At 43.8% G+C, this 22,346-nt stretch overlaps 3 protein-coding genes across 3 annotated transcripts; 1 reads left to right on the top strand and 2 right to left on the bottom strand.

Annotated features, from left to right (window-relative positions):
- Positions 1–2,873: 2,873 nt before the first annotated feature.
- Positions 2,874–5,694, top strand: LOC146272699 (acidic mammalian chitinase-like). The gene is made up of 11 exons (XM_084705702.1): positions 2,874–2,898; positions 3,015–3,044; positions 3,321–3,540; positions 3,701–3,757; positions 3,860–4,025; positions 4,209–4,333; positions 4,429–4,552; positions 4,666–4,851; positions 4,963–5,085; positions 5,181–5,319; positions 5,407–5,694. Exons 1-11 carry the CDS (start codon positions 2,874–2,876, stop codon positions 5,658–5,660), a joined length of 1,449 nt encoding a protein of 482 aa, XP_084561828.1. The 3' UTR covers positions 5,661–5,694.
- Positions 5,695–5,912: 218 nt separating this feature from the next.
- On the bottom strand, positions 5,913–10,872 carry slc6a14 (solute carrier family 6 member 14). The gene is made up of 15 exons (XM_084705693.1): positions 10,807–10,872; positions 10,217–10,382; positions 9,312–9,443; positions 9,014–9,163; positions 8,722–8,833; positions 8,268–8,400; positions 8,010–8,150; positions 7,720–7,855; positions 7,514–7,606; positions 7,299–7,424; positions 7,096–7,214; positions 6,900–6,999; positions 6,662–6,771; positions 6,390–6,557; positions 5,913–6,264 (listed from the first exon to the last, which is right to left on the bottom strand). Exons 1-15 carry the CDS (start codon positions 10,870–10,872, stop codon positions 6,154–6,156), a joined length of 1,863 nt encoding a protein of 620 aa, XP_084561819.1. The 3' UTR covers positions 5,913–6,153.
- Positions 10,873–13,178: 2,306 nt separating this feature from the next.
- Positions 13,179–16,682, bottom strand: fmoda (fibromodulin a). Its single transcript, XM_084706452.1, has 6 exons — positions 16,555–16,682; positions 15,458–15,863; positions 15,023–15,145; positions 14,747–14,887; positions 14,391–14,658; positions 13,179–14,269 (listed from the first exon to the last, which is right to left on the bottom strand). The coding sequence occupies exons 2-6, from the start codon at positions 15,806–15,808 to the stop codon at positions 14,118–14,120; spliced, it is 1,035 nt and encodes a 344-aa protein (XP_084562578.1). The 5' UTR covers positions 15,809–15,863; positions 16,555–16,682; the 3' UTR covers positions 13,179–14,117.
- Positions 16,683–22,346: the final 5,664 nt, after the last annotated feature.

Here is a 22,346-nt window from a genome sequence, read left to right as displayed (position 1 = left end):
TGCATACACACACACACAAATGATATACAACATAATACTTTAATATATTTAATCTGTATTTCTCCAAGATATTTTATATTAGTTATGTTTACATATGTATGTCTTTGTGGTTTATAGGCCTGTTATTGTTGCACAATTTGGTTCTCTAATGGTTCCCTCCTTCATTAGGCTGATTCAAGATCACACACACACACACACACAGAAAGACAGCAGTGAGTGGTAGCATGCTGAAAGGAATGAGAAGAAGAGGTTGCCATAGCAACTCTGTGAGAGCGTTGCTTTTATTGGAGAAAAAAACGGAGCTTTGCTTCCTCTCCCTCCTCTTTTTCTTGCACTCTTTTGTCTCCCAGCACCGTCGTGTGCATAGTTATACTGTCACAAACATCTTTTCACTATGTATATTTCAGAGGAGAGCGTGTAGAAATGTTTCTCTCAGTGACTAATTCAGTTAGGAGTGTCACAATAAGAACTCAAAAGGCTGATGACTCCATTGGATTATGTGAAGGCTTGTGTGTGTGTGTGGGGGGGAGTATATGTGGGTATGGTATGCGTGAGAGAAGGCGAGAGAGGGAGAAAGAAAGATTATTTTTTTAATAGGTCCATTTTTTCATGTCTGGATGAATTCAACAGCAACATTGCAAAGCAACAGAATACCTTTTTTTTTTTTTTGCTACCACAATTACTGACTTGAACCCTTGTTTTACACTAGCTTACAGCACCATTTCAAACAATGATTCCAAGCTCGCTAGTGATACCCTCTCGAATGTTTGTGTATGTGTGTGGATAGTGTGTTTGTAAGTCTGCTAGACTCATGTAGATCTTTGAGCTGAAGCATGTTGCAGTATAAGCTTCTGGTAAATTAATCATACATAAAAAAGCCCTACAGGTAGGCAACCCTACACACACACACACAAGACAAAGACACACGCAAACACGTAAACAACAACTTACATACATGTAGATGCTACAATTACCACAGAATTATTGTTTCCATGTATTGTATTTAAGGCTGGATTGAGACATTATCTCTCTTTATATAATCTCTCTCTTTGTGTGTGTGAGTTGAAATCATAAATATTTCTGAGAGACGATGATTGAGAATCTGCTGCCATGGTGACAGGCCCAGCAGTATCTAATAGCAACTAGATACCAAAGACCTTACATTGGGAAGAGGGAGAGAGAGAGAGGGAGAGAGACACTAAACACCATCATGTGTGACTCATACTTTAGAAGAACACAACCTTATGACAGTTGCGCAGTTCTCCTCATGGCATGAACATTACTAATAACCGGATGTTATATCATGGATTTACTGGATCAATAAACACAGCAATTCAAAGCTAGGCAGCACAGTATAGTACAGTACTCAGCACAGTAAACCACATTTGGTAATAAAATATGGATTTTCCCACCACACTGTTGAGCTGCACTAAATTTAATGGAGAAAGCTTCATGATGGCCAAGGTGAATAAAGCCTGCAATAGCTGCTTATTGTTTCTCCTTTCCCTTTGTATGTGACTTTGTGTGTGTGTGTTTATGTGTCATGTGTTAATGGCAACAGGTCTATTTCCAGTGTCAACACGCTGGATTGCTGGCTTTGGGGTTACCATGGTTACTGGTGAAGAAGGATGGTAGAAGGTAACACAGAGAGAATGAGAGAGCAAGATAGAAAGATAGGGATGGAGGGAGACAATCAGATGGATGGTGATAAAATGTGGTCATAATTGTCCATTACGATACAGACGCAAAAGGTGGTGTGCAGTTGCATGACAAATTTCAGGGATTATGTAGGAAACGGACAAAATGTCATAACCTGAGTTGGTCATGGGACAACAGTGGCCTCTGATGGTCATGTTTGACACTGCTGCTACAAAACTACAGATGGTAGGAGACCTGTAGACTTCAAGTCTCCATCTTCACTAATGGCCATCCTTCCCCAACAGGTACATTCCCATTGATACACCTTCAACATGATTTCCACTCAATCCACATAAAGAGGGACCACACTAGTGGGAAGCGTCGTACTTTATATGTTCACACTAGAGAGGAAAACAGGTTGTAAGCAGGTATCCAACTGAGCAATATGTGACACAGCCTGTCAGTGTCTTAAAGGTCATTCAGGGCATCACGTGTTTGTGTGTGAACTGATACTGCAGCTATGTACTGAGGGTTTGATATGTGTTCTTGAATGATAAGGCAGGCAGGTACAACCACTTACGGTAGGTACCACTGAGCAAACACCAGCACCAGCTGTCAGACACTTTCTGGCCTCTCCCAGACAATGAGCCCTTGTAACGTCTTAACAGAGGTCAAAGTAATGACTTCCACAGTCATTCTGGAAAGACTGCCATCATGTAATTCATTCTATTAACGTTATGGATCCCAAAGGAAATTCATGGATGTGGATGTCTATTACTGTGGCTGTTTTTTTCAGTGGCGTAACTCTTAACTAATGTATTTGTTTATTGCTCTTACAGATCAAGGTAAGCATTTTGTAAATGTAACAACATGTTTAATACATAGTTACATATGTTGACAAAATAATGATGGACTTAAATGGACTGACCCAAACAAGCTGTATTGTAAGTGGAGTTGGTGGGGGATATTAAAGAGGCAGCAACTTGCATTATAAAGTGATATCTTAAATAAGCAAGGAATCATATCATTACAGAAGGACGTGTGAAGTTTATCAGGTTTTCATGGCACAACACAATGGAAATCTCTGGTCAAAACAAATGTCAATGTGGCTGAATGCTGACTTTTATTGAGTCAACCACAGTGGAGAAGCCAGATCAAACATGGTGTACAGATAGAGGAAGGAGCCTGGGCTATATAAGGTTCATCCAGCCCTCACACCAATGTACAGAGGCAACATGGGCAAACTACTCATCTGCGTTGGTAAGCAGATACCGGTACACCTGCACATTTTCTCTTCATTTTGACTAAATGCTGTTATTTCTCCATGACCTGTCTTTAACATACTTCTCTTTCTCTCACTCTTTTTCTCTTTGTAGGATTGGCTCTCCTGCTGCATGTGCAGCTAGGTAAGTACAATATAAAATAATGGTTAGTCTGTTAATGAGGACAGGGTTGGAATTCATACCTCTATGACCTGAGCTCAAATTGCACTCTAAGATTTACTGACATCACATGGTAAAATAAATCTACCGAAAGTCAATGAACATCCACATTCCTATCCTTTGAGTGGACCATAACCATATTCCTTTGTTTATCATGCAATCCAGGATTTTCAAGTAATTATGTTATCTGAGTACTGCACAAACCCTGACACTAACCCTAACCCCCACATCAACCCATCTCTTTGTATCTTTGTCTAGGATCCTCCTACATCCTCTCCTGTTATTTCACTAACTGGGGACAGTACCGACCAGGAGCAGGGAAGTATTTCCCTACCGACATTGACCCATGTCTCTGTGACCACCTCATCTATGCCTTCGCTGGGATGGACAGCAACCAGATCAAGACCTACGAGTGGGACGACGAGAAGCTCTACGGACAGTTCCAGGCCCTCAAGAACCAGTAAGTACTCACTCACAGACACACAAGTGCAAAAGTCTGTACGCTTTTGCACATTTACAGGTTTGCACATGCACATATTTAAACACACATGTACACACACTCACGCTAACACATAAAAGTGCACAAATCTCTGAGCCGTTTTGTTTCTCTGTGTTTCTAGGAACAGCAACCTGAAGACCCTGTTGGCCATTGGAGGATGGAACTTTGGCACTCAAAAGTAAATCCAGACTGAGCGTTCCTTCTCTTATCCACGCACCTGCCTCCAACCCAGCACCCAACTAGGAAGAGCGGAATGCTGACGCTCCATGTCTGTCCTCAGGTTCACAGCCATGGTCTCCAGTGCTGCTAATCGCCAGACCTTCATCACCAGTGTGATCAAGTTCCTCCGTCAGTACCAGTTTGACGGCCTGGACATTGACTGGGAATACCCCGGCTCCAGAGGCTCCCCTCCAGAGGACAAGCAGCGCTACACCACCTTGGTGCAGGTACTGTCAGACCCCCTCTCCTGCACATCTACAGCTCCAGTACATGTTCCTCTGCCTCCTTACAGTAAGAGAAGCAAGGCATCATAAATCCTCTTGTCGAAAGTTTCTACGTTTCTACTTTGGGATCGATTGTGTGCATTCATGCATACAATATTGACACGTTCTGCTGTTCTCTGTGTGAAGGAACTGCTGAGTGCATTCGTGAAGGAAGGAAAGAGCACCAACCGCCCCCGTCTGATGCTGACCGCCGCCGTGTCTGCTGGGAAGGCAACCATCGACTCTGGATACCAGATCGCCCAGATTGGACAGTCAGTTTGCACGCACACACACACATACACGCACAGGATACACAAGTTTCTTTATCAACTGTGCTGTGGTGATAACTTAAGTTTGTCTTTGTCAGAGTGCTGGACTACTTCCATGTGATGACCTATGATTTCCATGGCTCCTGGGAAAAGAACACTGGGGAGAACAGCCCTCTGTACAGAGGCCCATCTGACCAGGGAGACCTCATCTACTTCAATGTGGTGAGTGATGAACTCCTGTCTATCTCTTGCCCTGTCCACGTCCCGCTGTCTGACAGAAGCTTAATATATTCATAGAGATGATCCATCAACACTGTGAGCGTTTGTGTTTTCAGGACTACGCCATGAAGTACTGGAAGAGCAATGGTGTCCCAGCTGAGAAGCTGCTGGTTGGTTTCCCAACCTACGGCCACACCTTCCGCCTCGCTTCCGCCTCCAACACTGGAGTAGGAGCTCCCTCCGCTGGCCCCGGCCCCGCTGGCACTTTCACCCGCCAGGCCGGCTTCTGGGCTTACTATGAGGTCTGTATGTGTGTGTGTGTGAAGGGGAGGGGGTTGTGAATGCTTGTGTACTGCATGTGTGTGTGTTTACAGCATGGGGAATCTAACCCCTTTCACTGCACCTTCCATCAGATCTGCACCTTCCTGAAGCAGGGTGCCACCCAGGCTTGGGACTCTACCCAGGATGTGCCCTACGCTTACGACAGCAAGAACATGTGGGTTGGATATGACAATGTCAAGAGCTTCCTGATCAAGGTATTACATCAAGCGCGCGTGTCACTACTGCTGAGATGAAATGACATGGAGCTGGTCGTGTGATACATGTCTGTAAACCTTCTTCCTCCCCACAGATCCAATGGCTGAAGAAGACTGGTTTTGGAGGAGCCATGGTGTGGAGTCTGGATCTGGATGACTTCAGTGGCACCTTCTGCGGCCAGGGCAGATACCCTCTGATCAACACCATAAAGAGTGGTCTGGGCACTGGAGCAGGTGATGCATGCAGAAAGACGCTAACACACACACACACACATACACACACACACACACACACCTGACAGTCTAATCTCTCCTGTCCAGGTTGTGCTGCTCGCACAGACCCCCTCCCTCCCGTAACCCAGGCTCCTCCCCAGCCCCCACCCAGCGGGGGTGGTGGTGGTAGTGGTGGTGCCACTGGAGGATCTGGCTTCTGTGCTGGCAAGGCCAACGGTCTCTTCCCAGACCCCACCAACAAGAACCACTTCTATGAATGCAGCCAGGGAGTGACCTACACCCAGCACTGTGCTGCTGGACTGGTGTTTGATGCCAGCTGCTCCTGCTGCAACTGGGCTTAAAGCTCCCCTTCAGATCCCTCAGCAGAACAAGATCAGCTACATGTAACAATTGTAAACCATTTCTGATCTGACTGTAATAAACATAATTTGAAGCAACCTAGAAAAGTGTGCCTCTATTGTGAAAAAGGACAAAGTATTCAAGGCTGCTGACATCACATAACAGAGATAGAAAAATACAAATCAAACAACAGAATATGTGGTCATCGTCATAAACAACATAACAAAGCAAACAGATGTATTAATACACAGGCAGCACATATATAGAAAAAAAAATGCACAAAGACGATAATATACAATATAAATTGCACTGACACAAACTACAATAAAACTTAACTGCAATCAAGACATTAAAAATAACATATCATCATCATCATTGTTATCATCGCCAGGATGATAGTAACAGAAGCAGGTATGAAGTAATGCTTAACAAAACCTGCCATGTGTCCCTCAGTGTTGATTAACAGAAACCCGATATATAACTCACACACACACCTCACAGTTGTGGGAGACTGTAGGAGTTGATGTCTCGTTTGTAACGCTCTCCACAGTGAGTCTCCAGGTAGGGACCCCAGGCCTCCGTCGGAGAACATATCTCTTTCAAACGCTGCATACACACACACACACACACACTAATTAGTTTTGACACCTGATGAACATATCTAAGAATTACACAGTAGGCTATACTTTATACAGTTTAACACATGACTACAGCTACACACATATGCACACCTGCAATGGTCCTCCCAATGCTCTGATGAACTTGTAAATAGTGATGATCGGGATCCAGATGAGACAGAAGGCGGTGATACACCAGCCCAGTGCTATGCCCCACCATGGGTACTGTACACCTGCATAAGTTGGGACCTCGAAGGTGAACAGAGACCAGGCCAAAATGACCTGCAGCAGAAACAGTCTGGGTCAGGGCTGAGAGGCTGAGGGGGAGGGAACTTGAGTGAATGGAATACCTTGAGGCAGTATGGATAGATGGATGAATTGCTTACGATGATGACACAGGGGGAAATAAAGTACCAGCAGGATCTCCACCACAACCAGAACCATAAGCTCTTGGTGCCAATCATCATTTCTATGTCTTTAATAAATCTGTTTCCACCTATGTTTTAGAGACACGCACAAACACAATTGTCATTTGCATTTATGAATTGTTTATCATCTATATTTGTTTCTTATTATGCAATTACTACTAATCACTATCATAATCATCTCTCGGTATAGGTGTACCGTATATGTAAATGACTCCAAGGACCTCTAGGAGAGCAATCATCAATCTGACCCAGCCTCCGCAGAACTGGTCAATCAGAGTTACCCAGTAGATCCCTCCCTGTAAACACACACAAACATACATACGCAAAATGTATCTGGGAAACAAGTTTGCAGAGACTTGTGAGGGCAGTACCAGGAGTGTGGGAGAACCTACCCTGGTAACACACAGTAGGCCCAGCAGGAATAAGACTGCACAGGTTACCACGGAGATGATGGAGCGTTTGGATTTCAGGGCTTGAGGGAAGGCATCCTGGAGGCTAGTGGTTAGAACCTCTGAGGACCACAGACAGGGGCCAGGGCTTTACAACAGCACTCCGAAGCTTGTTCCAGGTTGTCATTGTGGTCAGACATTCTCACCTATCCCAGCAAACTGGGAGTCCAGTCCCAGGGTGAGGAGCATGACAAAGAACAGGATGGACCACAGAGGAGAGATTGGAAGCTTGGAGAGGGCATCTGGGTACACGACGAAAACCAGTCCAAAGTCTGCACACACAAACACACGACTCAGGGAACAAATAGATGAAGCCAGGGCAGCATGTTCTGTAAGAGGGCATCAGGTAGGCTTGCCTAACCTGCCTGGGCGACCTCCGTCACAGGCTTCCCGTAGATAAAGGCCATGTGGCCCAGGATGGAGAAGATGGCAAAGCCGGCAAACACACTTGTAGCTAAATCAACACGGAGAAGAAGATGACACAACGTTTGGTCATTCATGAAATCTGAGTGACGATCTTACCTGCAATCATCTCTGACATCAGTTATGCACGCTCCAAATTCTTACCACAGTTGATGAGGCAGACGGCCATGGAGTCCGTATACACATTGTTTTTGAACCTGTTATAGGAGGCTAGGGCGATGATTCCACCATTTGCTGCAGACAGAGAGAAGAAGATCTGGGATGCTGCATCTTTCCAGACCTGCCACAGAAAGACACAGACATAAACTGAAAGGCTGACAAGCAGATGTTTATGTCATGTTTACTAGCCTACATAACAACAGGATTCCTGTGTCCAGCCACAGGATTAGTGTGACTGAGGTAAAGGTGAGGGTTCAGTACCCATAGAACCTCACCTCGGCCTCACCCAGCTTAGTAAAGTTGGACTTGAAGCCAATGTAGAAATCGATCCCGTCTTTAGCGCCCTCCAGTGTCAAACCTCGGATCAGGAGGATGAACAGCACTACATAGGGGAATGTAGCTGTGACATACACCACCTTGGAGGGAAGGGGGCAAAGGAAGCAGAAACAAAACACACAGATGCAGACATAGTCACAATTGAAAGGGGTTGGGGGGAGCTTGAAAAAGATTGAGGCCTCTGGCTTTAAACTCACTTTCCCAGAAGACTTGACACCTTTGTAGATGGCCCCACCCACAAGGATCCAGCTCAACAGCAGACAGAGGGCCAGGTACCAGACGACTGGCCCAGTCTCATCTATACCACTGGAGCGCTGCAGGACTACCTCACTGAGAGAGAGAGAGAGAGAGAGAGAGACAGAGAGAGAGAGAGAGAGAGAGAGAGAGAGAGAGAGAGAGAGAGAGAGAGAGAGAGAGAGAGAGAGACAGAGAGAGACAGAGAGAGAGAGAGAGAGAGAGAGACAGAGAGAGACAGAGAGAGACAGAGAGAGACAGAGAGAGACAGAGAGAGACAGAGAGAGAGCGATGGACAAGCTACTCAGAAAGTGTGGTAAGCTACCAGTTAGAGACCGCTTTTTACAAACACACCACCAGTCTACAACAGTTTCATACACCGTAGTGTGTGTGTATGTTTGTGCGTATTGTACTCACTCCCAGTATTTTTCACTAGCACTCTTTAGTGTGCTGCTGTTTGAATGACAGGTGATATTCATTCCCAGCATCAGGTTGAGACTCTCATTGACACCTGTCCCATTGCAGATGTCTATACAGAGGCAAACAGGGTAAAGATATTGGCCACCTAAAATGTTTTTAAGATAACCACCTTCTTCCAGTCAGTGCTATTGATGATGACCCACTTTGGCATATAGTACTGCACAGGACAGTTCAGTTGAGTACAGTACAGTTCAGAGTAACACATTTAGAGCATGAAGTAAAACAGAACCTTCAGGTGTGATGCTGCAGTTGCTGGAACATTCACTCCAAGGCAGAGGAAACTGGAAGGAAGAAAACAAGTAGAATAGGGAGTAGGCTATGAGCACATTATAGTAGATGGTTACAATGACGTTTGATAACACCATTGCTATCCCCACACCTGGATAGAGAAAGAGAAGTAAAAAAAAAGGAAAGAGAAAAAGACAATGCACTCCAGTTACTTGTCAAGTTACATTCATTTTTTTTACAATACAGAATTGTCCCATTTGGAATTTGGCGTTGAGACAATTGAGCATTCCCAGTATTACCCTGCATTGCTGGCACAGCCCTCCACACATTGATGGGCCCTTGGCTACTGAACTGGCCAATGGAGCACTCCAGGAAAAAGAAAGGGATACCAATGACAAACAACATGATGGAGTAAGGGATGAGGAAGGCACCTGGTAATACACATGAAAGAGGAGGGAGAGAGGTTCAATAATTGCCATGTCATCGTCCTCCTGTAATTGTGCCAACATATCCTACTCTGGAAAAGCTTTAGTGGTTCAGATGTAGGAACACCATATGTAGAAACACCAGATGTAGGAACACCATATGTAGAAACACCAGATGTAGGAACACCATATGTAGAAACACCAGATGTAGAAACACCAGATGTAGGAACACCATATGTAGAAACACCAGATGTAGGAACACCATATGTAGAAACACCAGATGTAGGAACACCATATGTAGAAACACCAGATGTAGGAACACCATATGTAGAAACACCAGATGTAGAAACACCAGATGTAGGAACACCATATGTAGAAACACCAGATGTAGGAACACCATATGTAGAAACACCAGATGTAGGAACACCATATGTAGAAACACCAGATGTAGGAACACCATATGTAGGAACACCATATGTAGGAACACCATATGTAGAAACACCAGATGTAGAAACACCAGATGTAGGAACACCATATGTAGAAACACCAGATGTAGGAACACCATATGTAGAAACACCAGATGTAGGAACACCATATGTAGAAACACCATATGTAGAAACACCAGATGTAGGAACACCATATGTAGAAACACCAGATGTAGGAACACCATATGTAGAAACACCAGATGTAGGAACACCATATGTAGAAACACCAGATGTAGAAACACCAGATGTAGGAACACCATATGTAGAAACACCAGATGTAGGAACACCAATCACCTCCTCCGTTCTTGTATGCCAGATAAGGGAACCTCCATATGTTTCCCAGACCGACTGCATAGCCAATCATAGACAACAAGTAATCGCTCTTACTGCTCCAGTTTCCCCTCTCTACATTCTCATCTGTGTTCCCATCAGGGGCTTGTTTCTGTTTGTTTCCCCTCAACTGAAACAGACAGATCATACAAATTGAACATACTGCAAATAATAAATGTATTGCTTATCTTATGGGTCAAAATCTTCCCCAAGCAATAGCAGGGCACAGTGGTACCTGTCCAGTCTATATTCAGTGTCATATCACATGTTTTTATTTTATACGTGGTTTGAATAATTTCTCATTGGCTGCTAGGTGGGTATTGACAAACTGCCATGCAGTTTCACTCTTCCAAATCAATACTCAACAGCACACCAACCTATTCACTTTGAAATGCACAATATTACGCCAAACAGTGCACATACTAAAGTTATTAATAGATCTGAAGGCTCCACCAAAATAATACATATGGCTAATACAACGCCATTATATGACGTTCCATCTTTCAGTGTTTCTTAACTCTTCTTAAGTCTAAACATTGGGTATGATATCCTACCGTGTCAGTAGACGCAGAATTTCTAAACACAAAGTTTGTAAAACTGCTCAATCCGACTTTCCTCATATTGATTGTGATGTGAAGCTGTCTGAAGTATTTCCAGGATGCTTTAGGAACAGTATTTAAAGTCCGGTGTGCTGGAGCGACACCTATACGTCTTTAGCCAATCACTGTCATGATCCATATTTGGAAGAGATTCTATTGGACAGAGGTCAGTGATGATCTCGAAAACTGCACCCCCACACTTCAAAATTACGAGCAATGGCAGTCAGACGTTTACGCAAGAGTAAACTCTTATAGTGGCCTTGATACTTTCATGTCATCTTTTGTGAGGTCAATATGGACAAACACATGTATCTACATAAAAAAAGATGATGGATTATCACAGCTTTTATTTTATTTTTTTACTGTGTGTCAGTTCAATGCAGCTAAGCCTACGTAATTTGTGGAAGCATCTCAACATTGCCATGACAAAGCACTAGCTGACGAACACCGCCTTTTGTTGCCCAACCAGTGGCTTTTCCGACCAAGAAAACATGACAGGTGTACATGACTGTATTGGATCATTCATCAACACATGCTGTGGATGTCATGATAATTATTACAGACTACAGTGGTCAACTTAAGGATTCCGTCAGGAACAACACCAGTCTCATTATAGGATGACAGGTGGCCAAACGCTCAGTCTTCTACCACAACAAGGACTGTAAATACACTAGGATTCAAAACCTGAACAACCACACTGGCCAAACCTCAAGGAAGGCTAAATGTGACATCAACCTCATAACAGAAACTTACATGATCCTATCATTATAGCCCTACGTGGCGGTAGAATGTTGGACAGCCAGGTGAGGTTAGTTTAATATTCGACATTCAACATTCGTCTCACATTCGGGCGTTAGGGACCGTGTTTAAACTACCCATACAATTTTGAAAAATTATGAATTTTATAATATTTTCATGAATATAAAACCTCGAGGACACCCGATTATTCTAACAATATCTGTTATACTTCCACAGCTTTTACTTATCCAATTAAGTTTCAAACAAAATTATCAAAAATCGCTAACCTCTGAAAATAGCTCAGTCCTCGCAAATCTTAATAACTTTTTCAAACTTGTCTCAAAATATTGCAAATATACACCAGATTATTCTAATAATGGGTTGCCTACTTCCACACCCTTTACTTTTTCAATTATGTAAAAAAAAGAAGGAAAAAAATCGCTAATCTCTGAAAATAACATGAAATCCTTGCTAATCTTAAGATTTTTTTCAAAATTGTACTGAATAAGTTTCAAACTAAATTATATAAATTATTTTTTGACGCAATTTTGAAAAATGTATTATGATTAGCGAGGAATTCATGCTATTTTCAGATATTAGCAATTTTCAATGATTTTGTTTGAAACTTAATTGAAAATGTAAAGGGTGTGGAAGTAGGCCAGAATTAGAATAATCTGGTGTATATTTGAGATGGTCTACTTCCACACCCTTTACTTTTTTTTGTATTTTTTTTATAGAAAATCGCTAATCTCTGAAAATAGCATGAAATCCTCGCTAATATTAATAACTTTTTCAAAATTGTGTCAAAAAATACCAAATATACACCAGATTATTTTAATAAAGTCTGGCCTACTTCCACACCCTTTAAATTTTCAATTAAGTAAAAAAAAAAAAATGCTTATCTCTGAAAATAGTTTAATCCTCGCAAATCTTAATAACTTTTTCAAACTTGTGTCAACAATTCTCAAATATACACCAGATCATTGTAATAGAGTCTGTCTTACTTCCACACCCTTTACATTTTCAATTATTTATTTGCATTTTGTTAAAACCTTGATTGAAAAGGTAAAGGGTGTGGAAGTAGGCCAGTAGGCTTTATTAGAATCATCTGTTGACAGTTTGAGGCTTTATATCATAGAAATATTATGAAACACATACATTCTCTAAATTGAACGGTTTAGTTTTCACCCGGTCCCTAACGCAACGCTGCAAAGTAGCGTCTTCCGAATGTCGAATATGAATCCTACTTCACCTCGGTGGTTTAGACGACACTTAAATTCAAAATGCCCTAAAACAATTGCTACTACTTCCAGTCGGCTTGAATGTATGCTATTAAATGTAATTCTAGCTAAATTTGCAAGGAACTTCTAGCTATTAACTAGCACAACTTCAACTAGCACCAACCACCTAACATCATTTGTGTTAGACATGAAAACGTAGTATTGACAGTGTTCAGGTATGTAAGAACAGCCGGGAGGGGTAAGAAAGGAAAACAGTCCACAGTCATGATGGGTGTGGGGTCATACTCCACTTTTAAGACAATGCCAGAGTATGTTCACACACACACAAACCAAGCAAACACATCCCAGTACATGTACAAATTGTTACCTTTATTTATTCATTCCATAAGACAGGCACTTAGTATTAAAACACCACAACCTTAGTCAATTTGAAGATCAATACATGCTATGCATTCATGTGTCAATTTTAGCACCACAGAATAAGACAATGCACAAAACAGTTTGCATAGTACAAAGCAACACCGCCATAGCGATACAAGTGTTGTGCTAGTTTGTAGAGACTAGAAATAACTAATATGGGGTTAGGAAGTATGGAGGCCTCGGGAGTGTGATATGTAATTATACATTTGTGAGTCAGTTCTCTGAGGCCAAGTGATTGAGTAAATACTCATAGCACTGTTCAACACCTGCAAATGCTGTCGCAACAGAATTATAGGTCGCAAAAGAATACCAAGAAACATATTGAAAATACTTCATAGTATAATGTATCTACACACCACAAAAGAGTGGTCAAACTGACCATGACCTACTGAGGATTAAACATGCATGCTCATTCACACAGACAAGAGCCTGAGCCTTAAGGCATAACTCTATGTATTAACACTACAAGAGTATGTGTTATGTAGTTATTCCAAAAGATTTTCTTTTTATGAGGTGGCTTTGCAAGTATTTTATGTGTAATGAAAACAACACAAATCATCACCTGTAATTAAACAATTGTTGGTAAACTGACAGCTGACCTTTGGGCTATTCAGCCTGTTGCTTCATTTTGTGGCTTCACTTCGGGACCTGATACATTAGCAGTATAAACCAAAACGCTGCTACCTGCTGTAGAAATAGGAGAACTACAGCAATGCAGTTCAGGTCTATTGCCCTCCAGTGGCAACATGAAAGCCAGACCAACTTAAAGTATTAGATTCCTATCCCTATTCAGTTTCCCTCCACCAATGGCTAAGGTTAGGAGTTGGGGAGGCTAATCTTAGCCTAGATCAGAATCTGGAGGATTTGCTACAGCTCGATAGTGGCTGCCAGGCGCAGACACAAGGCAGAATCAGAGGGCACATCCTGGGCACTGATCTCATTCCCATCCAGTCGCAGTGTCCGCAGCTTCGAGTAGTTCATCACATCCACAACACTGCAGAAGCTACCCAGGGTAAACTCTGGAGAGAGATATGTATAGAGAGAGAAACAGACAGACAGACAGACAGACAGACAGACAGACCTTGTTTTCAGAATGTATCCTTTGCCATTGGAGTGTGTGTTTTTGTGTCTGTGCCCTACCTTTAATGTGGTTGGCCTGCAGGTACAGGTGCTCCAGGGTGGCACTGACTGGGGGGATCCTCTCTAGCTTGTTGTAGCTCAGGTCCAGCTCCACCAGGCCAGTCACATTGAAAGTGTTTGGGGGGATTCCCTTGTCTGTTATCTGGTTGTGGCCCATGCGGATGTACTGTAGCTGGGAGAACTGGCGCAGGAAGCCCTCTGGAACAGCACTGATGGAGTTGGACTCCAGGTACAGTTGGTGGAGATGCTCTGGCAGACCGTCTGGGACCTGTCAGGGATCCACACAGGACGGTTATCCATCACCAGAAGGTAGCACATGCACTCTCACACACATGCACACATACACACACACACACCTTCTTGAGCTTGTTGCCGCTGATATCCAGCAGTGTGAGAGAGTTTAACCCCTTCAGTGATGCTGCCATATCTGTCACAGCGTTGTCATGGAGATACAGAACGGTTAAGTTGTCCATTCCCTCCAGGGCAGCAGGTGTTACCTAGGCAACAGAGCCAACAGTTCAAGGTTACATCATATATTTCATGTTCATTTCTCACCATAATCCCGAGTAGGCAATGAGGACCAGTAAACAGGTGTTCAGCAGTGCCTGGGTGGTGGATTGTATGAATATTACCTTGTTGATACTATTGCCATTGAGGCGTAGATCTCTGAGAGAGCGTGGGAGGTTTGGAGGTACACGGGTCAGGTTGTTGTGCTGCAGATAGAGACGTTCAAGACTCTGCAACTTGGCAAATGCCTGGAGAACATATGGCACAATGGAGGTCTTTGTTAGAAAACAACAGTATTCAGATCGTCCAGCCCATATTAGACTTTGTTAGCCTGCAAAGGAATTAAATCAACTTTAATAATGTTTGCTGCATGTACACTTGTAGTCACTGCAGATCATTCGTACAGGCCAAACTTCAGGAGCCACATCCCTGTCCTGACAATCTCCAGCACCACCACCGCATGAGGGGTGTGTTCAGGGGACTAACATAAGAATCTGTCAAACTGTTCAGTCTGGCTGTATATATATGACTGTGTTGATGGGATCCAGATGGCTTTCTACCTTCTTGCCGATGCGGTCGGAGGACAGCTGGTTATAATGCATCATCATCCACACCAGGCTGGTGGCGTTGGCTAGGGCTTCGTCAGGCAGGGCGGTGATGGCGTTGTGCTGCAGGTACAGGTACTTCATACGGGAGGGCACCGTGGGCATGGCTGTCAGCCCACGGCCGTCACAGTACATGGCGATGGGGAAGGAGGGAGGACAGTCACACTCTTCAGGGCACTCCCCTCCCGTGTTGTCTGCCTGGTAGCCTTGGCTACGCAGGGCTGACAGCCACTGGAAGGGATCGTGTCTCTGGGAGAGAGACGAGGGAAGAAGGGCAGCAAACAGGAACACACACACCACGCGCATGGTCACACCCTCGCTGGCCGCACGGCTGGGCAGGCTGGACACACAGCTCAAACAGCTGGTAGGGAAGGGAGACAGAGAGCTCTGTCACAACTGTTACACATCATAAATAAATATAAGGAGGATTCTGATGTAAAGGAGTAAAAGATTATTCCTTACATGTTTAACCACCATGTTTCATCCTATAAGATATATTTAGTGTCCCTCTTGCAATCTACAGTCTGGGGTTTTTAATAGACATAAAGTTAAAATGTTTAACTTTGAAAAATCTTCATATGCTTGATTATTAATACTTAACGGCTGCAAACATGATAACTGTTATTGTCCCGAGAAGAGATGTGGGGTTGGAAGGATTAACTTTGAAGTCACTGACACAGTTTTGTAAGCAAGGTTGTTGCATTGACGTTAGCTATGTTTGCTTGTATGCTTTGGGATCCACTGGGAATTTAGAGAGGAAAACTTTTTTTGAGGACAAACTAAATCCTTGAATGTCTCCTCAGTAAATGTTTCCCACAGCTGCCAAACCTCTCACCATTTTAGGAAGTTAAATAAGTATCTATTTATTCAAAGAGGAAAAGATCTGTAAAAGTTGAAGCTGTGTTTTCCATTTTCTACATTTCCTCTTTCATATTTTACAATCAACTATTTAAAAATATTAAAGACAAACATAAAAAATGTACACACACATACATACACATACAAGTGCGCGCACACACACACACCACACACACATACACACACATCCCTACCTGAACAGAGACGCCAGTCCCTCCTCTTCCCCTCTCTCTAAGAAGCTGTTCAAGACTGAGAGGGACTCTGCCAAACACTGTGAAAAACTATCACTCCTTGCTTGCCTTCCTTTTTCTCCATCCCCCTCTCCACCCTTCTCTGTCCCCCCGACTGCCCCACGCCACTCCACCCCTCTCTCCCCCCTTCCCTCCTCCTCCCCTCGTCTGCCATCTTTATTTCCACTGCCTGAGCTCCCACCCCTTCCCAAACTCCCTCCCAGCCCCCTCCTGGAGCCCCTCTCTCCCCCAGAGTGAGTGCTCTGAAGTGGGGTGGCGAAGCAGGATTGCTTGCATCTGTGGAGCACATTGAACCCCTCAGCCAAGCTCTCTATATTCTCCAGACTTGAACCCCCTCTGTTCCCCCACAGTGCCGGCGTTCCTCTACTCACTGTTTCCTCTAAGTTCTGCTCTTCTCATTAAAGGGGGTGGGTGGGGGACTAGCCTTACCCCAATCTCCAGGGTCCCCCCTCCCGTTCCTACCCATTCCACCCTCATCCCTCTCCACTGACCTGTAGCCATCTCTTGGGGGTTATAGCAATACCGCATACCTGCATATGTCTGGCTGTGTCTGCACAGCCAGGAGCTGTGTGCTAATACTCATTCAAACGCTGACCTCCAGAGTCTGCCTGGAATGACAGAATCACTTTTCTCAGTCTGAAAATGAGTTTGCCCTAGAACTCACTGTTCAAATATTTCGTACAAGTACCTGGAGAGAATCTACTGTTGTTCTGAGGTCTTATCTTGGGCCTCCTTCAGAGTCTGTGATCTGCCTCTCCTCTTCTCTCTCCTCCTCTCCTCTCCTCGCTCACTTTGTCTATCTTGGGATTGTGCTTGCTTGCTTTAAAGTAACTAGTGGATGAGAGGGGGAGAAGGAGAGGGCATCTTTTCAGAGATAAGGGGTTCCAACTCAGATAAGGGAGCTCCGTCTGGAATTAGAGGAGATGTACAGAGGAGAAACCTTTAACTGAAATAAGAGTAAAAAGGCCTAATATATTTGTTGGCAGAGAGAAGGAGAAAGTGAAAAGGCTGGTGTGTGGGGTGTGGAGTGTGGGGCTGTACTTGCCCATGTTACATTTGATTGCACAACCATACTGTTTGGTCTGCCAGCTCTTTCGATTTAGTATCACACACTATAATTTGTGGTCGTCTTTATGTATGACTGTACATTATGTTCACCCTCATTTGTGGGCATCCAAGAGGATGTACACATATATGCACATACAAGACAACATACACAGCGTGGACTGTGCATGGCTGACATAGGGTTAAACTCAAAATAGTGTTCTGCACCAGTGGGGCCACTCATGATAAAGCTAGCCACCAATTTAGATTGGGTTTCTGTGATTCTGGCCACAAGGCTAAATCTGCAGATTTGGAATGAGCACCTCTGATGCTGCTAGCAACAGAGTTGGCAGTGCAGTGTTAATTCATTCAGTTATTTTAGATGGTGTAGTATGAAGCTATCAAAAGTGTCAGGGTGAAGCCAGCCACTGTGATAAAGCAGTTGACTTGGACTTCATAGGCCTGGTTACGTGCCTAATGTCTAAATTATGTGCCTAACTTAAATTGAGCTGACAAGGTAGAACGAGTCATGTAGAAAGGATAGGAAGTTACAGTAGGAGAGGAACTGGGGTTAACTGGTTTTAGAACATGTTGAACTTCCTCATCAAAAGGGCTTATTCAGAGGGGCTCATCCTAGAATGCATGATGTGCATGAGGTGCATGCAGATAAACAATGATGCATGAAGGGCTTGCAGATAAACAATGCCTGAACTCCAGGACCGGGGTAGGAGTTAGGGGGTTGTACTCTCTCCCTGCTGCAGCAGGAAACGTTTTACATTCCTGCCTGTCTCTCTAGAAGGTTCCATCCCCTGGGGCCTGTGGCGCTCGGACCCTCCGACCCTCCAGTGACCCTGGGGGCCTCTGGGTATTCACCTGATCTCATGTGATGCCCACGCTGCTACACAGCAGCTGCCCAGGCCCTCACATGTCTTGTGTCCCCTCCTGTCCACATTTGTGCTCCAGAGAGGGACGCTGTGCATCCCCATAGACGTTAGGGACTCTTTCTCCAGGGTTGTTGTTGTGCAAAGTCAACCCTGGCTGGAGAGGCTGAAGGTTAACTATCTTTCCTAACCCTGCTGTAACTCAGGCCAGACGCTACATGGTCTCACATGGTTTTGTGGGGTTCACTTAAATACTTTTGAAGGCTTAGTTTAGAGGGCTTCCGTGTCATTGCCCATTTGGTATTTTGTAGTAAACAAACAAACAGATTGATATGTATTATGTATTTAATACATGTTTTAGACATTTTGTTGAGAGACACAACACATGAACCCAAACAACTGCTATACAACAAGAAGAAGGATGGGGTGAGGGAGGACTCTGAGTTAACTTAACATTTTGAAACCCTAACATTTACCTGAACCCTGTCCACTCTGAGACCTGCTAACCTTAACTATTGATATGTGAGCATACTCTATAAGCACATCTAAATGAATGTATTGCAGCTGGTAAGGATTTCTGGCTGTGCATGTGTGTGTGTTCATGCGTAAAAATGTATGTTATATGCAACCCAACAATTTTAATATAGAGAATGAAAGGAATCAGTTCTGGTAATCAGAACTTCAAAGGCAGGAACCTGAAGGGATCCCCCCCCCCCGCCCATATCCATGGCCCCAGGTCAAGAAGCAGGGCTCAGAGAATAGGAGTCTTCAAACCTTTGGCTCGTACCATGAATTCACCCTGAGAATGCCAAGCACCTACTTTCCTACAGGTACACTTTTTTTCGGTTCATGTTGTTTATTTTGTAATTGTTTAACTACATGCTCTTATGTTTCTTCCATTGGCACCTGATGCTTTTCACATGTATGCTGCCCGCAATGTTTTGGGGGCTATCTCGTTGCTATATCATTGACCTATACACTTTTGTGAAGGTCTGTCTTGGAAGTTGCTTTGGATAACAGCGTCTGCTAAATCAATAAATGTAAATGTAACCTTCTCATTTCTGACTTTCTTTCTCATTCCTTCACTTTCAAATGTTGAAATATATCCAGCTTTAGAATGGAATCTACTCTTCTACAAACTAATTCAGACCCCTTACACAATTACAGAGCTCCAAAACCTCTCAACCGCCAATGAATGTGTTTGTGTCTTTGAGACAGGCTGGGCCAGTGAAGACTGAGGCAATCTTTGTTCCATGAAGTTTTCTAACTATCTTATTTGATCCGGTGGTCGGTCACAGAGCGTCCCAGATGTTCCATCTCTGGAGCCAGGTGTCACACAGTGAGTAAACGTGCTCTGTTTGTGTCTGCAGGACATGAGGAATACTGCATCCTGTGGGGTTTTGAAGATTACAGCTTTGTACTTTCACAAACAGGTCACTAATCACAAGTTACACCACAAACAGACACATCAGATCAGACCTAAATCCCAGTCATCTCTCAATCACTTCCTGTGTAAAAGCAGCACACACACTCTTCCTGATTAGTTCCGTCTGACCAGTTTATGGGGCGTTTTATGGCAATTTAATTGTTATTGCATTCACAGCAATACTTAATACCCAACAAACCTTACATATTTTTTTTATCATTATCGTTCAGAATGGGTATTCAGCCAGAGACAAACCCACATGAACACTCTAATTTCAAGGGAATGATAAACACTGAGTACCAGGACAGAGTTGGTCCTGAAGGTAACCTGAGCCCCAGTATGGACCCTGCAATGCAAAGCAGATGTGTCCTACACACACACACACACACACACAGACACACATACACACGTACACACACACACATACATTTGTAAACATTAGAATCTCACTATTGTTTTCACTGAATGCCTTCGGTGCAGTGCTGAATGTGAAAATACATGTATACTTCAACTTACACAAAATTGGCATGAATTATGGGATGAATGGATGGATGGAGATAGAAATACATTTCATCTCGTCTGCTCCCACATGCCATTCAAAGTAGACATTTCTGAGAAAGCATGTTGGATGTATGTCGACATTATGGCAGAGAACTCGAAAGCTTTTGAGTCTGCCATGTAGCTAGAATCATACAACACATCATGAGGAAGTGTGGCTCAATGAATCTGAACTATGTTCCAGATGTGTTAGTGACCACACTATACACATACATGCATACACACACACACACACACACACCACACACACACAACACCACACACACATGTTGGTAATTAAGCTGAAAGCCTCTCATCTTTTTAACATTTTGATGTGAGTAAAAATAACACTAGTGTAAACACCAATACTATTTCTTATGACTCAAAAAGAGAGGCTCTCTATTGACAGTGGGACAGTACATTGATATGAATGTTAACTCAATGCTAACTGGTTACTCAAACTCTAATGCTTTGCATCCCATTTCTCTGTCAGGCTGGACACAGGACAGTGGTTGTGCTTGGGGAAATGGCGCCCTCTAGGTTTAGTGAGGTAGACCTTCATGGGTGTGTGTGTAGTGAGACCACACATTCACAGTAGCACAGAGTAAAAGGAGCCTATAGAAGACCTTCCTAGAAACATGTGGATGGGACATCTGCCATAAGGCAGTGCTTATATAACACAACATCAGGGGAGAGAGAAGCGGGGAGCTTTTTACTGGATGAGAGAAGCGGGTCTAAAAATCTGTCTGTATTGGAGAACGGAGACAGAAAATGAAAATACAACACTCCCATTTGTTCTGCTGGCAGTTCAAAGCCACGCCATTAACAGCTATCTCACTGCTGATGTATGAAATCCTCCTCGGCACAATCAGACAGTGTCATCCTCCACCATACTGGGAAACGAGGAGTATAGACAGCACATCCATCCTGCAGACACAGGCAGAACCCTCCAGCCTGCCTCAGCTTGTCTCAGGGTGCTGAGATCATGTGCAGCGCTGCTCTGTTGGAGGCTCGCTTCGGGTCTGGAAGGGGCTCGGGTGAGGTGGTGTGCAAGGTTCCAGCCACGTTCATGCCTGTCAGACCCTCTTTGTTTTGTCACTACTTTGTTGGCACAGAGTCTCCAGGAAATTAGTTCAGAGAGTTTCAGGAGCGTAGTTGGGAATAGGGAGGAGAAGGAAAGGATTTGTGGTCCATGAAATGTGGGGCAGAATAGGGGATGATGAGTAGGAGAGGGTGGATACTTGGGAGGGGTGTGGCGTGGATAGGATAGGGATCAGGGAGGAGAGGGGTGCCGGTGTTAAGGATGGGGTGGAGTCAGGAGATGAAGATGGGATGGGTGAGAGGGAGATACCGTACAGTAGTAGAGAGATATCACAGTGGAAATAGATACCACATGCAAACTAAGAGCTGACAGGAAGAGAAGCTTGAGGCTGGAAGACAGTGGTTCTAATGCAGCCTTTGAAGACAGACAATACCAGCCTGAATGGTATTCTGTATTTGTATATTGTCTCAAACACCTTATAGTGTATATAGTTGAAAACCAACAAACCTTCCCTATTAGTCAAATCATGGGCACTAACTATGTTCAGAATTAAGTAACCCTCTTCACAAAAACAAAATTCAAGCTTGTTTTGACACCGTAGGAACTGTATTTATGAGAAATTTCCTGTCTGTGTTGATGTTATGTCTGGGAGTGAGAGGATTTCTTGGAGAGGCTGATCCTTATGACCTCACAGTGAAAGGTGTTGTTCTGGTGCAGGGGATCCTGGCCAACACGGCTAGGATGGAGGGAAGATGAGATGGAAGGTTTCCTCATTTCCTCCTGCTGTTTATGGAAAAGCCATCAG

The sequence above is a fragment of the Hypomesus nipponensis genome, chromosome 9 (assembly GCF_054491055.1).
Source record: "Hypomesus nipponensis isolate SF chromosome 9, ASM5449105v1, whole genome shotgun sequence".
NCBI classification, from domain to species: Eukaryota; Metazoa; Chordata; class Actinopteri; order Osmeriformes; family Osmeridae; genus Hypomesus; species Hypomesus nipponensis.
This window is presented reverse-complemented; position numbering and strand designations above follow the sequence as displayed.

Coding starts and splice junctions, on each gene's coding strand:
- LOC146272699 (XM_084705702.1), top strand. CDS start 2,874: ATGGGCAAACTACTCATCTGCGTTG. Junction 4,334..4,428: donor CAGATCGCCCAGATTGGACA/GTCAGTTTGCAC, acceptor TGTCTTTGTCAG/AGTGCTGGACTACTTCCATG. Junction 5,320..5,406: donor TGGTCTGGGCACTGGAGCAG/GTGATGCATGCA, acceptor TCTCCTGTCCAG/GTTGTGCTGCTCGCACAGAC.
- slc6a14 (XM_084705693.1), bottom strand. CDS start 10,872: ATGAGGAAAGTCGGATTGAGCAGTTTTACAAACTTTGTGTTTAGAAAT. Junction 9,164..9,311: donor GGCTGTGCCAGCAATGCAGG/GTAATACTGGGA, acceptor TTCTCTATCCAG/GTGTGGGGATAGCAATGGTG. Junction 7,856..8,009: donor CTAAGCTGGGTGAGGCCGAG/GTGAGGTTCTAT, acceptor TTTCTGTGGCAG/GTCTGGAAAGATGCAGCATC.
- fmoda (XM_084706452.1), bottom strand. CDS start 15,808: ATGCGCGTGGTGTGTGTGTTCCTGTTTGCTGCCCTTCTTCCCTCGTCT. Junction 14,888..15,022: donor ATGGCAATAGTATCAACAAG/GTAATATTCATA, acceptor TCTGTTGCCTAG/GTAACACCTGCTGCCCTGGA. Junction 14,270..14,390: donor GCAGGCCAACCACATTAAAG/GTAGGGCACAGA, acceptor ATCTCTCTCCAG/AGTTTACCCTGGGTAGCTTC.